The sequence below is a fragment of the Conger conger genome, chromosome 3, assembly GCF_963514075.1.
Source record: "Conger conger chromosome 3, fConCon1.1, whole genome shotgun sequence".
Classification (NCBI taxonomy): Eukaryota; Metazoa; Chordata; class Actinopteri; order Anguilliformes; family Congridae; genus Conger; species Conger conger.
The window spans coordinates 75,376,101-75,398,533 of NC_083762.1; the positions used below are offsets into that span (position 1 = coordinate 75,376,101).

Sequence of the window (22,433 nt, forward strand, 5' to 3'; positions counted from 1 at the left end):
CAGCCTGCACCAGAGCAAGTGAGGAGGTGTTTCTACGGTGGAAAAAAAACCCCCAAAAAGGCCCAGAAATGAACAATAGTCAAGTTCGGTGCAAGAACAGCTCAGGTATCCGTTACATGCGTACACGCTTTTCAATCAAGCCTATATTAAACGGAAAAGCACATTTCGAAGGCATTTCAAGGCTCGCTTGAGCAGACCGATAGACTGCATTGCAAAGCAGGGTGGAGTGGGTAGCAGGGAGACCTACGCTCCACAAAGACGGGACAAAATGATTACCATTACCAATCGAAACGGTGGAAATCGTTTGGGTCAAAGTCCCTAAAACCCAAAATAAAAACGTTATAACTTTTACATCCCCTTCCGTAAAGCCACCAGCCTCCATTCGGAAAGAACCACAGCCCATTACACTCACTTATTATACAGTGCGGGACATGGAGGGGGAAGATGACATCACACTGCAAGCAAACTGCAGTGCATGCGGGGTTGGAGGGCGAGACCACACTGTGTGAGGAAATGGATCTATCTGCCCCTGGCCACAATAAAGCCATATTAAAGAGCAAAAGGGGAACAGTCATTTCTCCTGCTTTGTTTCCGATGACGTGGCCACAGCAACACTAAGAAAGGTAACCCACAAGGTGCCAGATAAAACAAACATGTCAGGATATGGTTTTTGGTGTCATGGCCCTGAAAACATAAAGCGAGAAACAGTCCTGACGAGACTCATTTCTTCTTTCATTCTTTCTGGGTCAGCGTCGTCCTGCACTGATGACATCACACTCAGCAATCACCTGACTGCAATCAACTCTTGAAGAAATACACCAACATTTTGGGAAATATACGGCTTTTTCCCCCAACTTACCACTGTGTGCATTCACTGGCTCGGTTAATTTACACATGGTATCATGTGTATTTGAAATACACAGGAAAATATATTGTTAAATGAGAAGTTTTCCTGCACTTGTATTTCAAATACGCGATACGTCGTGTAAATAAGACAGTTGCTGTATGGTGTACTTTTTACACTGAAGGAGGTAGGCTGACTCCTATAGGCTTCAAGTCTTTATGCTATTCTAACATTATGAATGGGTAAGTCGCAAAAAAGGTATATTTCCCAAAATGTTGGTGTATTCCTTTAACAACATTCCAAATGGCTTTACAATACCAAAACTCTTTACATTGGCATTCTTACATCAAAACATGCTTGAGTTCCAAGAAACAATCAACTGCTCGGCAAATTAAAAATCTACCTGGGTTCAGGTTTATTTCTGTAAAAAAATAACTTATTGGTGTGAAGATTTTCTTTCACACAAGCACGCTCTCATATGCAGATCAATGCAAAGTCAACAAAGAAAGATTAGGAAACTAAACTTAACTATGCTTATTTCTTGGTAAACAGGATTACTCTCTGAGGCAAAAATGAACCACACAATTAAGTTCTCACCAGTCAACTAGGCATCATAGGCTTGAAACTGTTTCTGAGCAAGCTGTTTAGTTACACTGTGTGAACCAGGGATCAGCAACTCACTGTCCCCTATGGCTGAGAACTGCTGGTTTTCCACCCTACCTTTACCTGCCAGTCAAGCGTGAAGATAGTCTGGCCAATCATGAGCACCAATTACTCGGGAGAAAGAAAACCAGGGCAGGATTTCAATTTGAGCCAGATTTGATGATCCCTGGTGTACCCTCAAACACTACCTTCTCTGATCACCGAGTCTGACAAGAAGATGGAAGTGGGACTGGCCTACTACTCCTGCGGGAATGGTTGTGGCCCATGAACTGTCCATGCAGTGAGAATCTGGAAGGGTTGTGGCCCATGAACTGTCCATGTCCAATCACGGCTGGACTCACCATAGGGACCACCACCCATACACAGGAGTCAAGACTTGCCCATGCATAGAGTAGTCGCACTGGCCTAACAACTGTGCTGAGGTTCTGGGTGGCAGTGTGCCAAGTATTTACAATTCAAAACAAAAGATTTTGAACATTTTTTTACCTAAAACCTTCAAATGTTTTTAAAATATTAATATATAATAAAATATTGATCTTTTGGATTTGCACCATTCCTTCCCAATTCAGTCATGGCAAGCACCTGTAACTTCAATTTTATAACATTTTTCATAAATTCATGAGCATACTACTGTGGATCCTCTTTAATTTGAGAGTACATTGATAATACTTGTGACGCTGGTCTTTAAAACGGGTGGGTTGGGCCCAGGGAATGGATTGGGCCCAGGCCACCGCAAAAGCCATATTGAAGAGTAAAACTTACGTTGGAGGAACAGTCATTTATCCAGTTTCCTTTCTGACTACACGGCAATACTAAGAAAGGTAGCCCACACGCAACCACAAAAAAGAAACGCATCAGGACATGGCATTTATATGGAAACCAAACCTATTTGCAGGTAAATGCCACCACTCACTTATATGCAGAAATTAACCACACAACTTTTGCACACAATTTTCACCAAGTCAACTTAGCATCACAGGCTTGAAATAGCTTTCCAAGCCACTTGCTAGCTAAGCAGCTATGCGTTTGGGATTTGCTTACATCGTGTACAACAAGGATCAGCAACTCAGGGCACTCCCTGGTGGAGAACAGGTGTGAAAACAGTCTGGTCAATCTAACTAATTACATGGGAGAAAAGAAAACCAGGGCTAGTGTTGAATTTTAATTTGAGGGCCAGATTATTTTTCAGAAAATGCAAAATTATTCCATTTTAGATTGAGCTCAATTTAAGACCCATAATTAGTCTACACAGTGGTTGGTCAGAAAAATCTAACAACAATTTGCCTTTACATTGCTTATTCACGGTAACCGCATACTGTACACTAGCTTCTCTGCAAGTCATTCCACAAAATTGATGCGATTAGTCTTTAATTGTGCCATGAAATTTAGCCAGCCATTAAGTGGGGAAAGCGATGTTAATACCACTACACTGAAGGACTTCTAAAGACCATCACAGAGAATTTCAAGCTAGTTGCCTTGGGCACACCTAGCAGAATAGAGGGCAGAGAACATCGGTACAGCAGTGGTCGCTAACCCTGGACCTGGAGAGCTACTGGGTCCGCTTTCTGCTTTTACCTTAAAAATCAGCACCCGGTACAGGCAGGGGCAGACAGAGACCACTGCTGTAGGTGAAGGAGCAGTCAGGATTGAGTGGACGAGGAGCGACGCTCCATAGTTAGGAGAACAGAACGGACAGAGCACGGGGTCTCGTTAATGAGCCTTCGTCTCCACTCTGAGATCTCATGTGAAACTCGACGAGCACGGGGAAAAAAAAAAAAAGAAAAAAAAACACCAACGCCACATTCACTCATTCTCCACGCCGCCATGTAGCGGAAAACGACGGTTACTGACTGAACTGCAGCATTTAAAACCCCCACACACACATAGTTTTCCTGTTCTTAAGCTGTCCATGTCAGATTGGTGTTCAATACTGATTAATGTTAAAAAAAATGTATATATTAATTTTGGTCCAAGCAGGCATATTTCTGAGTCAGTGCTAATCTTCTGATCCGTTTGTAAAACGATTTGACACGTGACATGACGCAGGTTTTGCGTAATTATCGGATGAGGTTTGTAAACGCACAGGGAGCTGACCATTGGGCTCTGGGGTGCTCTGGGGGCAGGGTTAGGGACTTAAACCTAAGCCACTGCTCTTCGCGAACATTTTGTGGGCGTTTTACATCGTAAAACCGGGAAGGGAAAGCTGATGCATGCGTGCATTTAAAAACTGGCATTCCTTTGGCAGAAACACTGGCCATGTCCTGATGTGCTCAGCTATCTCAATTCCCATTCCAACCCGGCATTTTCAAAACCTCCTCTCACAAAAAAAAAAAAAAGGGACGAGGCTACTGCACCTGCCAAGTGACGACAATCCAAGATGCGCATTTAATTACCAGCTTTATCAAATCACATTCATTGGAGACAGCTGGGACGAACAGCAGAACACACAGTGTACCCTCCGGACAGGCTAATCACTGTCTGAGAATTGCCACATTGTACACAGAGCGCACAGCTAATGCTGACAGCAAGCAGAGAGCCCCAAAAATTAGGACAGAATCCACAGTTTAAGGCTCATCAAACTCTGCCCCTGCACTTTGAAACGGATCATCGGTTGGCATTTTTGTGCCGTTTGAAAGAAGAGATAATTAAAATTACTACAGAAGAAGCCAAATGGAAAGAAGAGGCCCAGGGTCCAATTTTAGCCATAGGCCAAAAAGGTGCCGTGGCCATAGAACAAAATTATAATTGCAAACATAAACAGCTGGCTGATGTATAATTGTGGAAATACACGGGATTAAAATAAAATGACATTTTCCCTTTCCCTCCACATCGCTGGGAAAGGGAATACCACTGTTAACAATGTTAAGACCCATCTAAATTAAGCAACAAAAAAACGCTATTACCCCAATTTTTTTATTATTATGGCGTGTAATCATTATATTTTGCTTTGCATTAGGTCTATGTACATAGATGATGGAAGAACTAAACACAAAATCACAAAACTATGCTTTCAAGACCGTACCTTTTTGATTTGATACTGAGGCACTTTGTGAAGGAAACCTGGTTATCGACACATCCTATACCCACCAAACAGGACAGCAATGCTATACTAAGCAGACCTGGGTCAAATGTGTAATTGGATTCAAATACTTTTCTGTGCTTGATTGATCTTGCCTGGTGCAATTGAGCCAAACAAAGTGTACCAGAAGGCGGGGTTTGCACTTTGAGAGAATTTCATAGGTTCCAATACACCTGGCAAGCTCAGTATTGCTGAATATTTTGCTGAATATTGCAAATCTATTCATATCTAGAATGCAGAGGAAACTCTGTAACTGTATCCATTATAATTGTATTTGATCGCATGATTTTTCTACCCTGTGCCACATACACAGCTTTACCAAACCAGTTTGCTGTTGTTTTTGTCCTTGTGCCATCTTTGCTGTGTGCGCGCACACACACACACCACACAAACACAAACACACACTACTACAACAGGAAGACAATTGCGGTGTCAAAAACCTGTGTGCTCCAAATAATTAGGAAAATATCAAGTTTGTTAAAGCTAATAAATGAATTAGGCAAAATATAAAACAAATCCATGTTTATCACATGCCATTTCCACACAGAATGGGTCCATATATGAGTATTTGAACATACTGCTAGTATGATACAAATATGCAATAGAAAGCACTGTTGTAGCAGGCTAGGATACCCTTAAAGAGTTTATAAAACTGTCCCTAAGGTTGATCGTCTTGGTCACATTCTTAAGATCACTGAGCTACAAAATGTAATTACTCCTTTGTGGGTGTATTAAAATGGCATTACCTGAAACTGAAAACATGTGAAAAGTGGATTATTTATTTGATTCTTTTAAGTATTTGAAGTGATATTTCTGTTTTTTGTTTTTTATGACGTGCAGACTAACTGACCTAAAATGAAATTGGTTAAACTGATCCGCCGGTTCCAATACTTGGAAGAGATAAACTAGGCCTAATCGAGTTTTTTTAATGTTTTTTTTTCTGAAACAGAGGCGATATTGAGTAATAGCAGTCATTTCCAGGAAACGGCTAAAACTGAGTAGGGAAGAGGAACAGCAAAAAAAAAACTACCAAACATTTTCAGTGTAGAAAGAATTATACTTGACACAAGCCTAACACTCGCAAAAGCAAAATGCCTGAAGAAAAGGCAAACGCTGTATAACCGCATTCAGTGAACTTATGATCCCAAAAACACAGACGGAACAGGAAGCTCCCTTCTAATCAAATTGCTACTGAGACTACTGATAATCTGTTTGTTTAGCAGGCCCCACACAATCGGCCACTTTCCATTTTGTATCTTGCTCAGCCTGTAACCCATTTAACCCTGGGCTTTTACCGAACGGTTCCCTCGACACTACGATTCAACCCTTTAACCCTGCAAAGAGCGGTGCTTCCAAATCTCTGGTATTTAACAAATATCCGCCTGTTTCTATCGTTAAATCTGTTCGAGGGTATCGACTGTATGGTTGAACAGGCGCAAGCGTCTACACAGCTTCCTTAAATTATTTTTTAGACGGTGACTGTAATAATACATACAAGCTACCGTCTGTTGCCAGCCATCTTTGCGCTACAATAGCTGAACTAACGTTAGCTTACGCTAGCCAGCTAACGTTACATTGGCTGTGTTTAGAAACCAAAACACAGAAGCTCCTTCCTTCTCTCGCATACAAACACGCTGTAAAATGGACATACAAGAGAATACATTGAACAATTACACTTCAGCGATAAAACCCCAAAAGAACAAGCCATTATAAGACGGATAAAGGTGGCTAGCCGATTCAGTCAACCTCGGCAATGACGCCACAGATAGCCGAAGCTACTTTGATGGCGAACAGCTCGGTAGCCTTTCACGCTATGTTAACAGTCCGTTAAAAATACAAACCAATAGCTAGCTAGCAAGATACACTGCTATCTAGCTAGCCAAATTTGGAACAAAATGTTCTGTACAACCAGTTGACGACATTCGTAGATTATGCCCGATATTTAAACACTGAAATATAGCCAACGACCGACATGAAAAAATACAACACAACATATTTTCATGTACTGTCTAGCTAGATAGCTAATGATCTCTAGCTAGCTAGCCGAACAGTTACTTCCTTCTACGCAGCTTTAAAAACGCGCATACACGCAACCATACATTCACACACAGCGATAGAAACTCAAACCTATAGCAGAGAAAGGCCGGAAATCTGCTTGACGCAATTTATATTTATTTTATTTGTACTCGAATGTGTCTGGTTTGTGCGTTTTACCGACACATCTAGCGAGCTAGCCAACTGGTCAATTGATAACTGGGCCCAATGGCGCAGCGGCGCCGCAGTGAAACGCTCCCCCACTATTTGAGCTTTAGAGCCGGGAAGACCCCAGACAAGCTCGGTCGCTAATAGTATAATTTTATTCCCACCTTTACGTTTCAAATTCACTGTGGAGCCTTCACTGTCAGTAATACCAGCTGCTCTTGGTATCTGCAGTCCTGTTAATCGAGGCAATGTTGCCCTCAAGAAAAATATCGACCTCCGGCCCTCCCTCCCTGGATTTGTCTCCTTCCCTTTCGCTCCCCCTCCTTTTTCTCCACCTCAATCGTTCTGGGTTAATTCCTTTCTTACGAATACAAGCCTCCTCACCGCACATCTGTATGCCGTCGCTTCTGTCTGTGATTTTTCTTCCCCAAAGGAAGACCGAACTTCCCAGGTAAACTTACCATCAGCTCCAACGTCTTGTCCTCCATCTCCGGATCCATGTTGTTGTTCCCCCGAAACTCGCAGTGAAAATGGAAACCCAACCCTGCGTCTGCGGCCTGCGATCCGGACTACGTCACTGCGCACAGCAGGAGCGATGCAGCGCCCTCTCTCTGGCACATAGAACTGATTGGCCAAGCTTTGAAGTAGAGGTGTTATTTTGATGACGTCTTCCTTCAGATTGGCCGATTCTGTAGCAGAGGCAATCCTGCGCTTCTCACTTAGACACAAGTCTCGAGATTTTCAGTCGGGGCAGGTAGGTAGATACTCGGTGTAAACAAACGAAAGACGAAACGGGTAGCGCGCAAATAATGATTCAGAAACATAGGAATGCACTACGATATATTACGACATATCAGACATATCAAGTCAACGATCGAGCATCTGCTGGTACCATTTTTTTTCAGAGGTCAGGGCTCATTACATCCAGAATTTATCTGTATTTAATCAGATTCATATTTTGAAATACTTCAATAATTAACGGAAACCGAACATATTCCCATATATTAATTTGTTTAATACATTCCAATTACCGAGAACCTAACCTAGACCGTTCAGCTATATGATACGCCACATTTGTTACGGGTTGTCTTAAAATGTCTGCACTCCTTGGTTTAATTTTACTTTATGCGTCCAAAAGATGGTTGTACAGCTGTTCCGATTAACCAACCCTGTTAACAGGTTTCCCCAGAGACCAGCTTCATCAGACAGACAGGATCATGACAATGTCCCAATGCATCAAAACGATGCTACCAATAGGTAGCCGAAGGGGCACAGGAGGACACGTGCAGGAAAAGGCGACACTAACGCAGCCAAACAGACATGTTCTGGGGGAACGGGTTTGTAACTACAGGGTTTCAGATGAAAGTCCCTATTGTGAAATTGCTATTGTAAACTTGAGCAGCATCTACGTGGCAAACAATTTGATACGATGACGGTGCATGCTGTTCACTGAAAACCACAAACACCTACTTGTTTAAAAACCAAACCTTCACCTCCCTCCCTACCCCCAACCCAAACATCATTTGCTGACACAGACAATCCACAAAAATACCCCACACTCATTTTGCAAACAATGGGAACATTTAATAATTGTGGCCAGATATGACTGATCCATATAAAATAGCAATGAATGAAAAAAGATCAAACAAGAACATTTAATAAGTATAATTATTTCTGCTGCTGTTTTGCGACACGCTTTGACACTCACAACCTCCAGGTAAAAGATCTGTCTTCAGACAGGGGTTGACTGGGATTAAAATGACAGCACAATCATACTGGAGCTTAGTCTCTGCTGAAGGTTGTCCTTTACACGTGCTCTCAAAAAGAATTCATTGAATTTATATAGTGCCCCTCATGGATTTGAAAGCACTCTACAGTGAAAGGGGGGGGGGGTGGGGGGGTGGAGGGGGGTGAGACCCTTACCATGGCAGCCATTTTGCACCAGAACGCTCTCTACAGAGTTGTGGTGGAACGGGAGGGATTTGTGCAGATAATTACATTGGGGGGGGGGATAATTAGATGGCAAGATTGTTAGCCAGACTGGGATTTCTAGGAGCTCTTCTATGTATGGACTCAACCACCCCACTGCACTGCAGCCTTCAGGCACCTAGTTACAGGGTATAGTACGACTGCGGTCCATACATTGCTGGGTTCTCGGCACGGCTGCAGCAGCACCATACCAAATCAACCTAATCAAGAACCACCATGCAGCCGATTGGTTAGCACAGCAGTGGTTCTGCTGAAGCTTAAAATACAGACCGGCCAGTAGCAAGCTCCAGCAGGTGTGTGCATGTTTTTCGGGGGGAAGGAAAGCCAATCCCTTGGGGACACAATGGAGCCTCTCCTCCTTCCGGTTAGGAGCGTGTGATCTGATACAGTGGCCCGCCTCATATCCAGCGAACATTGAATCAGGAGTGCAGGAACCACCCTCCCCTTCACCTGCTCTTGGATAAACACACACACTCCTACAAAGCCAATACGAACAGGAAGACTTTAACCAATGGCCAAATACACCAGGCACAGTGGCAGCCACGGTGGCACCTCCGCTCCTGGACTACCCTCCATTTTGCATTCTTTCACACAACCAGTCCCCCCCAGTGGCTTGGTCTAGTTACTCAATGATCTGGGTATGTTAACGCATTAAAACCAAGCCGCCATTTTGTTTGGCAAGTTCTCGTGTGAGTCGAAGAGAGTATCTGAAAAGATCCTACGAGGGAATGAGCTGCTGAACTGTGACTCAGGGCGCAGGCCTGGCACTGTGTGTGTGTCAGAGCCCCACCACTCACTCCACAACCCATCAGCTGTTAGCCCCCCCCCCCCCCATCACACTACACCCAATTAGCTGTGGACCTTTTCCACTCCATTACATTTTACATCCGATCAGCAGCGTGCGTTACCGCCATCGGTTCCCACAGCCGATCGGCCGCGTAAAACGTCCCTGCGGGTCGTGCCACAGCCGAACAGCCGCATGCACAGATTCACGCTCACGCACACGCACACGGGGATGGTCAAACATGCTCGGGTGCAGACGGAGACCGCGACAAAAGACGAACCTCCACAAAGACAAAAGAGCCATTTTTTTTTTTTTTTTGGATAAGTGCAAACCTCAGCTTGGTATTTTCAACATGCACCGTGAACGCGTTCTGCGCTCCACGCGGAGAAATCCGCCGCACGGGCCGGAGGGCTCGGAGCTTAAGGAACATGGAAATGTACATGAAATGGGAGGCGTGACCATATCGGGACTGGTGTTAAACAGTTCGAATTTAATACTCGTTTTTTTTTTCCCCCCGTTCTCTACAGAAACCCAGGTTAAAAAAAACCCAAACTCTCATAAAACACAGCAGCCAGTAAAAAAAAAAAAAAAAAAAAAAAAAAAAAAAATTAATAAAAAAACAAAAAGGAGAAAAGGAGGGGGAAGGATGGGGATGAGGCAATAAAGAAAATATATTTCTGTATAAGAAGGGTGAGTCCAGACATTCTGAGGGCTGGGTGCTGGGTCCTGCTGTTGCTTCATGTTAATTTAGTGGAGAGAAAAATCTAGAAATGTCCAATCCGACCAAGGGGAGGGAATGACTGGCTAAGGCAGGGATAGATCTATGGATGCTGTTTTTCGGTTTGAATTGTCACTCATTCCCCCTCTGCGTTGGTCTTTTATCCCTCTTCTTGCGAGAGGCTTTTTATTATTTTCTTTATCTTTAAATTTTTTATTTTCCTCATGCCAGTCTCGACTACTCAGTAGTCATCCAGATCAAATAATTCATCGTCATCTCCCTGGTACTCCATGCCCTGGAAGTCCACCCTGTACCGCAGGATCCCTGTGAGAAAGGGAGAGGGAGAAAGAGAGGGAGAGGGAGAGGGGAAAATAAAAATGCTGGGGTTAGTCCTCAATCTGAACGCATTGTACTTCTGGATGCAGGCCCTAAATCTGTCCTTTGGCCTCTGAAGTTAATTTAGCTAAATACAGCACTGACTACGCAGTGACTACAACCTTCATCCCCAGGGTCACATTTTATACAGTACCCCCTCAAACCCATATGTTTTTTTTAAATAAAAATGCTTATTATTAAATTATTATTTCTCTTAATGTTGTATTGTGGTCTGTTTTTACTGTTGTATTGTGATTGGTTTTTAAAGTTGACACGTGAAACTTTTTGTGCTGCTATTTTGGCCAGGACTCATCTCAATGGGAATACTCCAGCTAAAATAAGCTAAAATAAAAAATAAAAGGCCTCGGTGTCTCACCCCCAATGCCACCGAAGCCCTTGACGAACTGCGACCCCTCCTGGCTCTTGTCTGTGACGATCTCCAGCGTGGCACCGAACTTCTTGTAGTTGTTGGCGAACCACTCCAGCAGCGGCATGCTCTCGATCAGCTCGTGCTCCTGTCCCGTCTGTGAGAAGGGGGGACACCGATTACGCTCTGCTTGGATCTGCTCTTGTGTGTGCAGCGGAGCTTGTTCTGAGCTCAAGTAACCCACTCAAAGCAGCATCCCGGACCTTCAACCCAGTAACCTCCCAAATGTTCCACCAGCGAAGGTATCGCAGATGAGAACCGCGAGTCCAGCAATAATTTCAATCAGTTTTACTCCTACAAACAACTCTAAGGCACCTTGTCATTGAGAATTTCAAGGTACGGTTTTGATTCGCTGTACATTTAAGTGCCCTGTTAATGCAGACGCTACTTGATTACGTGCATTTATTTCACTGCATTGAATGGGAGTAATCGGGTTTGTTTCAACTTGGACAAGAGGGGAACATTTTATTTTATTTTTGTGAAGACATTCATTACTGGACTGCAGATTTTTAAGTCTACATTTTAAGCACACAATTTGTGCCCAAAACACACACTATAATTAAGTGTAGTTAGTACTTTCATTTTGAAAACTTTTTTTTTTTTTTGGGGGGAAAAACCATCATGGTATGTGTCTGTGCCACCACGCCCTGTGCACCCTGTGCCAGCGCAACTCAACTGCACGTCCTGCGGGCCGCAGTGTCTGCACGTCCTGCGGGCCGCAGTGTCTGCATTTTTTTTTCTTCAAATAAGGGGCGGCCTGTAGCATAGTGGTTAAGGTAAATGACTGGGACACGCAAGGTCGGTGGTTCTAATCCCGGTGTAGCCACAATAAGATCCGCACAGCCGGTGGGCCCTTGAGCAAGGCCCTTAACCCTGCATTGCTCCAGGGGAGGATTGTCTCCTGCTTAGTCTAATCAACTGTACGTCGCTCTGGATAAGAGCGTCTGCCAAATGAGAGTTCAAAGACGGCTGCAGTTTAGTCTCCAGAAGCGGAGAATCCGATCAATGTCCAAACCTCTTCAGAACTCTGGACAGGTTCGGTAGTGACACGGAATGACATGGAATCACAGCATATGGCTGGCCTCAACATGAGCGTGGACTTTCCTGACTTCCGTCTTCTTGCAGGCATTATGACTTTTCGTCAGTCACCTACCATCTTTTTCCTTTTTTTTAGAACTAATCAGCATCTGTAATGTCATCTACATTTTTAGACTAACATTACATAATTTCCTGAATTACCCGGAAGTAACTATATTCTCTAAACAGAAGGGCATTAGCTAATTAGTGATTATTGCTTAAAAATTGCTGCCACAATGTACCTGAATTTCAAAAGGGAACTCTTCTCATCTTCATTCAAAAAAGGAGTTTAATTTAAACGGTGCCATTTTGTGCATTTCTACATCCTACATATACAAGCACCTTAACACACTGCATGTGGTCCTCAGGCAAGGCCTAACCAAAGCAGGTAATTCAGCGAGCTGCTCCTCTCTGACTGAGTTTTAGAAACTGCGGCACAGCAATGGCTTCAATCCAGCCAGAGAAATCACTCTCTCCCTCTCCACCTCAGCTGACGGGCAGCGAGCGCTCTGCCACAAAATGGCTGCCGTGCCTCTCCCAGGTGGGCGCTACACAGCGGTTGGTGGCGGAGGTGAGTTTCACCCTCATCACTGCAAGAAAGCGCTTTGAGTGTCGAGAAAAGTGATACATATATTACCGATATTAAATCTACTGATCACGTCAAGAGAAATGTGCGTACCCTGATGTGTATTATGCAAAAGATAAAAAAATGGTAAGATAGGTAAGTGACAACAGAAATCAGGCATCAGGTGATGATGGATGTCAGTTTAGTGGGCTGGTGTAGACTACGAGAGACGGCTGCTCACCTCTTTGTCTGTGAAGTGAGACTTGTCCTTTTCCTGCTCAGGCGTCAAGTACAGGGTCTTCTCATCTGAAATTGCCAGAGAGAGGGGTCATCGGGACAGAAAGGAGGCAGACGGCAACATGCTCACCATTGGGTCAAATACGGAACCATTTTGGATTCAAACACTTTTCTATGCTTTACTGAGCTTGCCTGGTGTATTTGGAACCATGAAATACTCTCAAAGTGAAAACCAGGCCTTCTGGTCAGTTCCCTTGCACCAGGCACAATCAATTGAGCACAGAAATGTATTTGAATACAAAACAGCCAGGTATCTGGATCCATCTCTAATGCTTACTTGTTTACAAACACTGCTACATAGGCTCTGCAATATTTTCCCCATTTCCTGTCAATAATGAGAAGTAAATATATGTCAGGTATAATAGACGCCATACTATATATGTATATGTACAGAGAGCTGGCTCTCTGCTAGCTACTGTGCTATACAGACGGTTAATACAGCACAGCTCCGGGCAAAGACGTTCCTGCACTTTTATGAGCGATTGGCATGGATTTGAGATAGGATTATTGTTAACGCTCGTGAAAAACATCCCCTTTAGCCGTAAATAAAACTTTGATCTGTAACATGTATGACACGCTGGTTTAACCAATTATCTTTACTTCAACTTGGGCAAGATCGGTTCGTTTGAATAAAACTGGATTGGCTGGTTTGGGCTATAACCTCTTCAATCAAATTTCAGAATTTAAGAAAATCTGACAAGAAATATCCATAAAGGGGTCTGTGTGAGACAGGCAGGGACATCTTAAGAAATTTAAAAAAGAATATTTTTTTAAAAGACATAAAAATTAAAAAAAGCTTAATGTAACCAGCTAAATCAAATGAGAAAATATCCTTCAGAGTAAAGGAAAGGTGTCCACAAATCTTTTCATGTAATACATTTTTTTAAATATAACCACCTGAAAAGCAAACTCAAAGCAGCACTGGTTTTAAAGCAATGACTCCAACAACCTTAAATTGATGAAAACAGCCTCAGACTTTTTTGCTATTCTGCCACAAGTACCTTTTTTCACCGTTTTCATAACCGATTAAAATTAAATGCAAGATAACAAGCCGGCGGTGCTTTTGTTGTGCCTACCGTTCTCGGAGGCTTGGCCCTCGGCGCCATGGCAACGCAGGATGTAGCGCATGGTATCCAGGTTCTCGTAGACGATGAGGATCTCCACCGCGCCCATCTCCAACGCCTTGAGGGTGTCTTCCACACCGAAACAGTACTTGCCCGTGTCCTGGCTGATCTCGTCAAAGTAGCGCCCTGGGGAGAGAGAGAGAGACACACCCCAGTCACTCCTGTCCCTCAGCCAGGAGACCCTGCACTCAGAGTGGAGCCAGAGGGCGCAGACCAGTGCTCTCTCCAACCCGGGTCCTGGAGAACTATTGGGTCTGCTGATTTAGCATTTCACCTTAATATCAGCACCCAGTTCTGACTCTAGTAACCAGGTGAGGTAATAACATGACAATGGTGAAAACAGGCCACTAAAGTGTACCTACTGCTTAGTTTGCCTAAAAGCGAAATACAATCTAGCACTGTATCAAGCCTGGTCTTTAAATCCCCCAGTGTTTCTACCTCCAATTAACGGTGTAATCGACTGCTCTAATTGATTGAGTGAGTGAGTGCGGAGGAACAATGAGAACCAGCACACCCTGTAGCTCTCCACGACCGGGGCAGTCCTCCTGCAGCCTCTAGACCCAGTATCTGCACTCGACTGACTCGGAGAGGGTCAGTGCTGTACAGAGAGCAGACAGCTGAGCTTAAAGGACAGCAGGAACCCAACACTGTTCAAATATCAGGGCAGTTGCGCCTAGCCCTCAACCAGGGTGCAAATTTACCACCAGCCACCTGCCAAAAACAGGTACATTTTATCTGTGGCTGGTGTTTATCTGTGGCACACAGGGCGGCCTGTAGCGTAGTGGTTGAGGTAAAATGACTGGGACACGCAAGGGCGGTGGTTCTAATCCCAGTGTAGCCACAATATGATCCGCACAGCCGTTGGGCCCTTGAGCAAGGCCTGTAACCCTGCATTGCTCCAGGGGAGGATTGTCTCCTGCTTAGTCTAATCAACTGTACGTCGCTCTGGATAAGAGCGTCTGCCAAATGCCAATAATGTAATGTAATGTTTGTCTACTACATCAACCCCTTTGGCTGGTAACCACCAATCACTTGGAGGTTCTGTCCTATTCTAAAATATCTATTTGTGTGGTAAAACAGTGAAATTGGCTGGTAAACTCTTGGATAAGTAGGCAAAAAAAAAAAAGTTACGTTTCCTACTCTGCCCTAACACAAAAACACAGAGGTTTCAAAAATACCAATTAGCTTCTTTTCCTGGATGAACTTCACATTGGACAGCACTTCCGCCGACAGCTCGATGGCCTGGTTGAAGCCGTTCTCTCCGCCGTACGAGATGTCCACCAGCTTCAGCACCTTGGCTTGTAACCTCTGAATAGAAGAACACGTCACTTTGCTATTAGCAATAAAATCAATCCCGTTGTGAGTTCATAGAGTAAGGTCATCTGTTCATCTTCAGGACTTTGTAAATTTTATGGGAAATTGTGTTTTGCCAAGTCCGACCCAGACCTGTGATTCAAATGCTTTTCTACGTGTCACTGAACTTGTCTGATGTATTGGAACCAATGAAACACTCTCAAATTGCAAACCGGATCTTCTGGTCCCCTTGGTTTTCTCGAGGCTAAACAAATTCAAAACAATTACATTTTTGACCAAGGTCTGACATAATGGTGGCCTCCTGAAATGGGTTTTAAAAAGACCTTCAATCAAACCCAAACTGCGCCAGAACTTTGGGTCCAGACAGACAAGAGTAGCAGGCTGAACCAGAACCGGGCTGGGGGGGGGGGCGGGGGGTGGGGGGTGTACTGACCGGGTCGAACATGTCCGACTGGCTGAGTTCCGTCTTGAAGTCGGCGGAGCCGGCCAGAACCATCCCGGCCACGTTGACCTTGTCGTTGGACACGAAGAGCTGCACAGCCGTCTCCGCCACCTTCCGCACGTAGTTGTGCCTCTTCTCCATCCGCAACCGGGCGAACCGGAGCGCCGACTGCCCACCGCGCCCTGAGGGGAGAGGAGCGCTCAGACGCTGCACTACAAACCCGGGGGCGCGGCCCGTAGCGTAGCGGCTAAGGAACACGACCGGGAGCCGCAAGGTCGGCGGTTCGAATCCCGGTCTAGCCACAATAAATGATCCGCACAGCCGTTGGGCCCTTGAGCGAGGCTTTTAACCCCACATTGCTCCCCGCATCGCACCCCTGTGCCCACTGCTCCTAAGTAACTAGGATGGGTCAAAAGCAGAGGACAAATGATCCCACGGGGTTCAATAAAGGTATATTATCGTACCATACTAAAGCACCGTAACAGCTGTATTATGTGCACGCGGCTGCATTTCGTCACGGGTAACAGCGAGAACGCTGGAACAGCAACGTCACAAAACACAATGTCAACATCGACAGAGGAGACAGAAACCACCTGTCTGTAAATACATATAGGCTAGGCTGTGTCAAATTCCACGTGCATACTTGTTTTATTATTACTTGGGTTGTGCTCACTTCAGACTGTTTTTATTGCTATTTTCGTTCGGCTGTGCAAGCTGTCTATTGCTGTTCCTGCATAAGTGCATAGTTGTTTTATTAGTACTCCCGGGAGTTACCGTGCTTTTTGGGAAGGTCCACGGTGAACTTGTGCAGCACCTCCCGGGTGTTCCCCTGCAGGGTGCCGAACAGGGCGCCGCTGCCGTCGATAACGATGAAACCGAACTTGCTGTCGTCCGACAGGAGGGCCGTGAGAGCCTGCGGAGCGGAGAGGGAGAGCGTGAAGAGGGAGGAAGAGGAAGAGGAAGAGGAAGCGACGAGACCACAGGACACAGGGCCGACCCGTTTCCCCAATACTGCGGTCAACGGTATTTTAGTTTCGTTTATATTAACATTACGTACTGCGCATTACGGCTAACTTGCGACATAAACTCAATGGGAATCATCAGTTTACGGTGAAGTGAACCAGCATTAGATAAAAAAAAATAATAACAATAATAAAAGCGTAATCGCAAACAAAATGTCCGGAGAACTTTGTGGAAGCAAAATAGAGTCAGTGACACCAGCGGCAAACCACCTCAGATGCTCCCGTCCACAGTGAGGAACACCTGGCTGTAGGGCTGAGCGATAAACAACGATTGCCGATGATCAAATGTTTTATAAAGCATTATAACAATCAGCTTTCTTTCCGTTAACACTCAAAAGATAGGAACGGCCTTTGTTTATGTTTTTTTCCTGAAAGCCCTTCACCTCTTAAGTATGAATGATTACTACTGCACCGGGTATGATTAAAGATGAAATCAAAAGTATGCCGATTCACTGTCTGGAGACTATGTCATTACAGTTAAACGCATTTGATAATAGTTGATATGATTCATTACCCAGCCCTACTGGGAAGTATGTTTTTTCCCCATTTAATGGTGACCAAACTGTATATTAGATTTCGGGAAAAGGAGATGAGGGGGGCAGGTGTTATGAACATAATACCAGGCTACCTGTTTGTTTATAAATGGCTCAGGAGTGAGAAGAACTTAACCAGACATTTTTAAGAATTTAGAAATCCTGCCAGTACAAATATTCTCAGTGCCAAAAAAAAAAAATCCTAAATATCCATTTCAATTCTGCTTGAAGGGTAATCTGGAGGATGTACATTTCAGTTTTGGGGGTTACTATATACAATGTTGACTCTTCTACAGCATTTAAGCTCGTCTGACGTTTACCAAAGATTTCACACTACCCAATGCCCTTGGCTCAGATAACTTCTGGAAACTAACCATCTCAATTCGGATGAAACAAAAAAAATAAAAAATAAAAAAATAAAAACCTTCAATCTGGACCTTGATACAATAAAAACCAAACAGTACAAGTTGAGAGCAGTTGAGCCCTGAAACATGACAACACCACCAATGTCATCAAGAAATGTAATGGTGATCTCTAAAGCTTTGTGGGATAGAGTAAAGGAAAATTAAATTAAGACAGATTTAAATATCCCTCACCCAATTTCCAAAAAAAGAACAGACAAAAGAACTACCAGTTTCATTAAGGGCTGGAGAGAGAGTAGCATTAGCTTCTCTACAGGTAGTGAATTACAGAAGTATGAGGGACATTGTTTGTGAATCAAACAAGTGCAAAACAGTTACCCAGACAGCCTTAGATGGGAAATTACCTTATTTTCAGCATATTGTATATGTCCAGAGGTTAATATTTAAATGACACTAATTCAAATTCAAAACACTAGTTTTTCTTGTTGGTAACCAATCATTGGGAGTTACAAGCCTATGTCATTAAACCACTGCACCAAACTGCCACTGAAATGTATTATTACAGGCAGGCCGGAAGCAGAAACATTTTTTTGGGTGGGGGGGAATTTGAGCAGGACACCAGGATGAAGACACATCCACTTTTGAAAGCATCTGTATAATAGAATCATCACATACTGTAGTTACACTGAAGTATTAATTAGGAAATAGTCTATTACACAAACAAGTGAAGTTTATGCCATAAAAGTAGGTTCAAATGATTAAAATTATCTATCAAACTTAATAGGGATCTGACTAAAAACACTGAAACAATTCACACTTGCCCACCATGTCAACTACATTATCATCAAGATTTTTTGAAGAATTATTATACTGTAGATTTGGTCATTGCTTCACAATAAGCATCAGGCAAATAGGGTATATGTTAATATGAAAGAGGCAGGAGAGTAGAGAGGCTCTTACCTCAGTGTGGAATTTGTTGTCACAGAGATACAGGGAGGTGTTGATTGGTTTAAAAGGCTCAAAATCGATGTTAACTTTCTTCTCCTTTCCTTCCTCTGTGACAATGGTGCCACAGTACACCACCAGGCCATTAGGGGGCACTGTGACAGAAAAAAAAAAAAAAAAGATCCAAGCAATTAGGAGGGAAAACAAACCGATGCAACTAGTGACTAAGCCCCACAAAGTGAACTGGCTTGAGCAGGACGCAATGCCTACTGTTGACTGTTGATCTTTCAACATTGCCATCGCAAAATGTATTAAGTATTTTTACACCACAATCCTTTTTAAACTCAGTCCTGGACACACACAGTTGGTGGTTGGTGTTGGTGTTCCTTTCAGCCAATATATTGTTAAAGGTCTCTGAAAACAATTGTTTACATTCTAAAATAACTTAGTAACCAATTTGTCACTGAACTCTTAATTTTTCAGAAAGAGTTGTTTCCTGTTCCACAACGCAGGATTGCCGAGTTAGCCGGATAACTGCACTGAGTAAGAGTAACCCCCCCACATCTGGAACATGAACTGAAGTGAAGAGGTGTTCTTGGTTTTACTTTGTGCAGTTATCCAGCCAGCTCAGTCATTCTTCTCTGCGGAACAGGTCCCAGATGTGCACCATGTCAACAATTAGGACCCCACTAATTTCACCCTTCAGTCGGTACTTACCCATTTTAAAAATGAACCACTTTCTAAAAGGAATCAGCTGCCATGAACACATTACAGTATATTATATACAGTAGATTATCTGCCGGATTAGAAGTCCTGCAAATATGGAACACTTATTCTGCCTAGTGTGCATTGCCATTTCTGACAATGTGACTTCAAGATGAGTTATTCTTCAACACACACCCAGTATCTAAATAAGATCAATCAACTGCCCTGTCCAAATCAGAGGTTGTCAGGAACGCAACAAAAAAACAAATAAATAAATAAAAACCAAAAACCATCACCCGCCAGGAAAACTCATTAAGGACACAAATCCATAGATACAGATGGACTGAACCCTACCCAGGACACATTGAGCCTCCTAGACACCCTACCAAGAAGACACTGAACCACTATAGCCTACCTAGAACATACTCATCTCTTCATAACCTACTCAGAACACAGTGACCTAAGCCCAACCCAACATACAGTCAGCTGCGGTATGAAGTGCACAGTGAACTACTATACCGCAGCGGAAACACACTGAGCTACTACTACAATACCCAACATGCATTGTGTTATTGTACGCTAGTTTTCACACTGAGAACCTATATACCCTAACACCAGGGATCATCAAATCACAGCCCTCAAGGCCAAAGAACTGCAGGTTTTCCACCATCCCGTTACTTGGGAACCAAGTGTGAAGACAGTCTGGCCAATCAGTCGCACTAATTGTTCAGCTAATTGTAAATTAGTCACCTGGGAGAAAAGAAAACCATGGCTGGATTTGATTCAGTCTAGATTTGATGACCCACTGCCATCTACATACACACACACACACACACACACACACACACACTTACCCTTGTTGTAGAGTTTGAGTCTCTGCTGTACAGAGGTGATGGCTCCCAGCACAGACAGCCTGTTGACCCTGCTCTTGATGTTGGAGGCTGTGCCAAACTCGTCCGCCAGCATCTTGGCGACTCGAGAAATCTGGTCTTTGGGTGGGATGATCAGAGAGATCATACTAGTGCCATTCCTAATGAGGACAAAAGACAGAACCGAGTCACACACACACACACACCGCCAATCACAACAACAGCTATATACAAACCAAGAGTATGAGTCACACAGAGCCACAGACACAAACCGGCCTAATGTCGTACATTTCATCTGTAGTTGAATAAATATACATTTGTTTAGGGACAGCACACACCCAGACGTTAACACCCCAATTATACCCGACCCGCGTGTTCTTTACCGCACGTAGATGGGGAAGGACAAAACGCACAAACTAAAAGCAGAGTGCCCTTGAGCGGCTGTACAGTTCCCCCAACACACAGCAACTACACCATGTGCGCGCACACAATATCCACGCAACCGGCAGTGAATAGACACAGTCGCGCGCGCGCGCCACAATACTATGCCGCCCCCACCCCAACCAAGTCACACAAACACAGTGACGAATCGGACACTATGTACCGGTAACTAGCTGACACGCAATATAGGACAAACAGGCACATAGCAACTACTAGCGAGCTAGCTAGCTAGCTGGACCGATGACAATAACACCAGTGATTACAACACAAGCTTTGCGTTTCCAAATCACCGTGTGTAGCTTCCTGTCTAAGTTTATTGACTGGAAGTTCAAACACAATGGTAACAAATACCAACTAATCATTAAGCTAGCCGATATTTAGCCAACTAGCTAGCTAGCGTCTGTTTGTTCTAAGCATGCTCGGTCGGGGAGTTCATCAGTCAGCAAAAAAAAAACCCAGTAATTGACTGTCACCGTTCAATTATCACGGCACCATGCAGACGTAAGTCTTCACCAATAAGCAAAACAATAGTTCGGCAGATCCAGTAACAGGCTAACTAGCTAGTCAGTACTCGCGACCGAATTGGCGAACAACCTCCAACAAGCTAGTCATCCTAGTTAATTACAAAGCCATAACATGCGTTAGCTAAACCATGGATCATTTGAGACGCATTCATTGCGGCCCACAATGCTCATCACGGCCTATATTATTCTAACGGGTAGACTAACGGTTACCGAGACTAGAGGATTTCAACCCTAGATATAAAATCCACTAAAATATCAACTCGATCCCATTCTTTCGGTAGCATGTTCCCCCGCTCGCGGAGTAACCCCACACCCTGCTTGCACCCCTCCCAGATCCGGGCGCCCAGTCCAGCTGTTATAATGCGGTTGTCCGAGATGGACTCCCACCCATTGTGAACGATCCGTACCGCCCGACTCCCGCTCCTACTCGCACTCACCCCCGGGCTGCCTCCAGACTTTTGATCAGCTTCTTTATTTTCCATATCTCCACGTTCCTGTCCGCCGCGCTGGGGTCGTCCGCCATCTTTCCTGCTGTAATAGTCTCGGCACCTAGAATGGGAGAGGCGGCAAGCTGGTTGATTAAAAGATGGCAGAGTTCATTACACATATCACATGTGGATATGAAGACAACGCGGTTATCAAAAACGACTTACACCACAGGACCCAGGGTGCTAACCCACAAACTCAAGCCCAGTGTATCCACACGGCTGAGCTAACCGTGAGTAAAAGGCCTATAACCCGGCTGTGTGTCAGTGTAGTGCGCGGCACGGCTAGGCCCTCATATCCCTCCCAGGCCCTAAAGTCCACCGCATTCGTCCCAGTACTGAACCAACTCGATTGTTTTTTTGCTTGAATTTAACGTATGTTGTAAAACTTTGGAAACAATCCATCCAGTTAGACAATTTAGAACCCCATGCCACAACACTTGCCTCTGGCTCCGCCGCTCCTCTCGGTCTCGAAGCGCTGGTGCCGCCGCGCAAGTTTTTACGGTCGGCTTCCACTTATGTGACGATGCCTCTAGAGCCGGTTAGCTCTCCCAGGCTTGCGCGTGCTGTGATGGTCATGGGGCTCACGTGGGGGAGGTGGCTAGAATTCCGGGTAAGATCACTTCCTGGAAACCGCATAGAGACTA

General features: G+C 44.3%; 2 protein-coding genes across 5 annotated transcripts in view; both read right to left on the reverse strand.

Annotated features, from left to right (window-relative positions):
* The window catches only part of LOC133124697 (F-box and WD repeat domain-containing 11-B), a 23,079-nt gene extending 15,673 nt beyond the window's left edge, over window positions 1–7,406 (reverse strand). Inside the window, exon 1 of one of the 3 annotated variants that reach the window (XM_061236111.1) lies at window positions 7,250–7,406. In XM_061236111.1, coding sequence (XP_061092095.1) covers window positions 7,250–7,288 — 39 coding nt within the window. In that variant the 5' untranslated portion in view covers window positions 7,289–7,406. Of the gene's footprint in view, window positions 1–6,952; window positions 7,055–7,172 lie in introns of those variants that run through there. The other 2 variants (XM_061236113.1, XM_061236112.1) reach the window with 2 other exon arrangements.
* A 944-nt stretch (window positions 7,407–8,350) lies between these two features.
* LOC133124714 (eukaryotic peptide chain release factor subunit 1) lies at window positions 8,351–22,388 on the reverse strand. Of its 2 annotated transcripts, none has more exons than XM_061236140.1 (11): window positions 22,231–22,388; window positions 21,739–21,850; window positions 20,322–20,497; window positions 18,778–18,917; window positions 16,675–16,813; window positions 15,892–16,082; window positions 15,323–15,452; window positions 14,097–14,270; window positions 12,965–13,029; window positions 11,031–11,178; window positions 8,351–10,603 (listed from the first exon to the last, which is right to left on the reverse strand). In XM_061236140.1, the coding sequence occupies exons 2-11, from the start codon at window positions 21,822–21,824 to the stop codon at window positions 10,521–10,523; spliced, it is 1,332 nt and encodes a 443-aa protein (XP_061092124.1). In that variant the 5' UTR covers window positions 21,825–21,850; window positions 22,231–22,388; the 3' UTR covers window positions 8,351–10,520. The 2 variants fall into 2 exon arrangements, with proteins under 2 accessions (XP_061092124.1, XP_061092125.1); XM_061236141.1 differs by lacking the exon at window positions 22,231–22,388 and adding an exon at window positions 21,955–22,056.
* Between the last annotated feature and the right edge of the window lie 45 nt (window positions 22,389–22,433).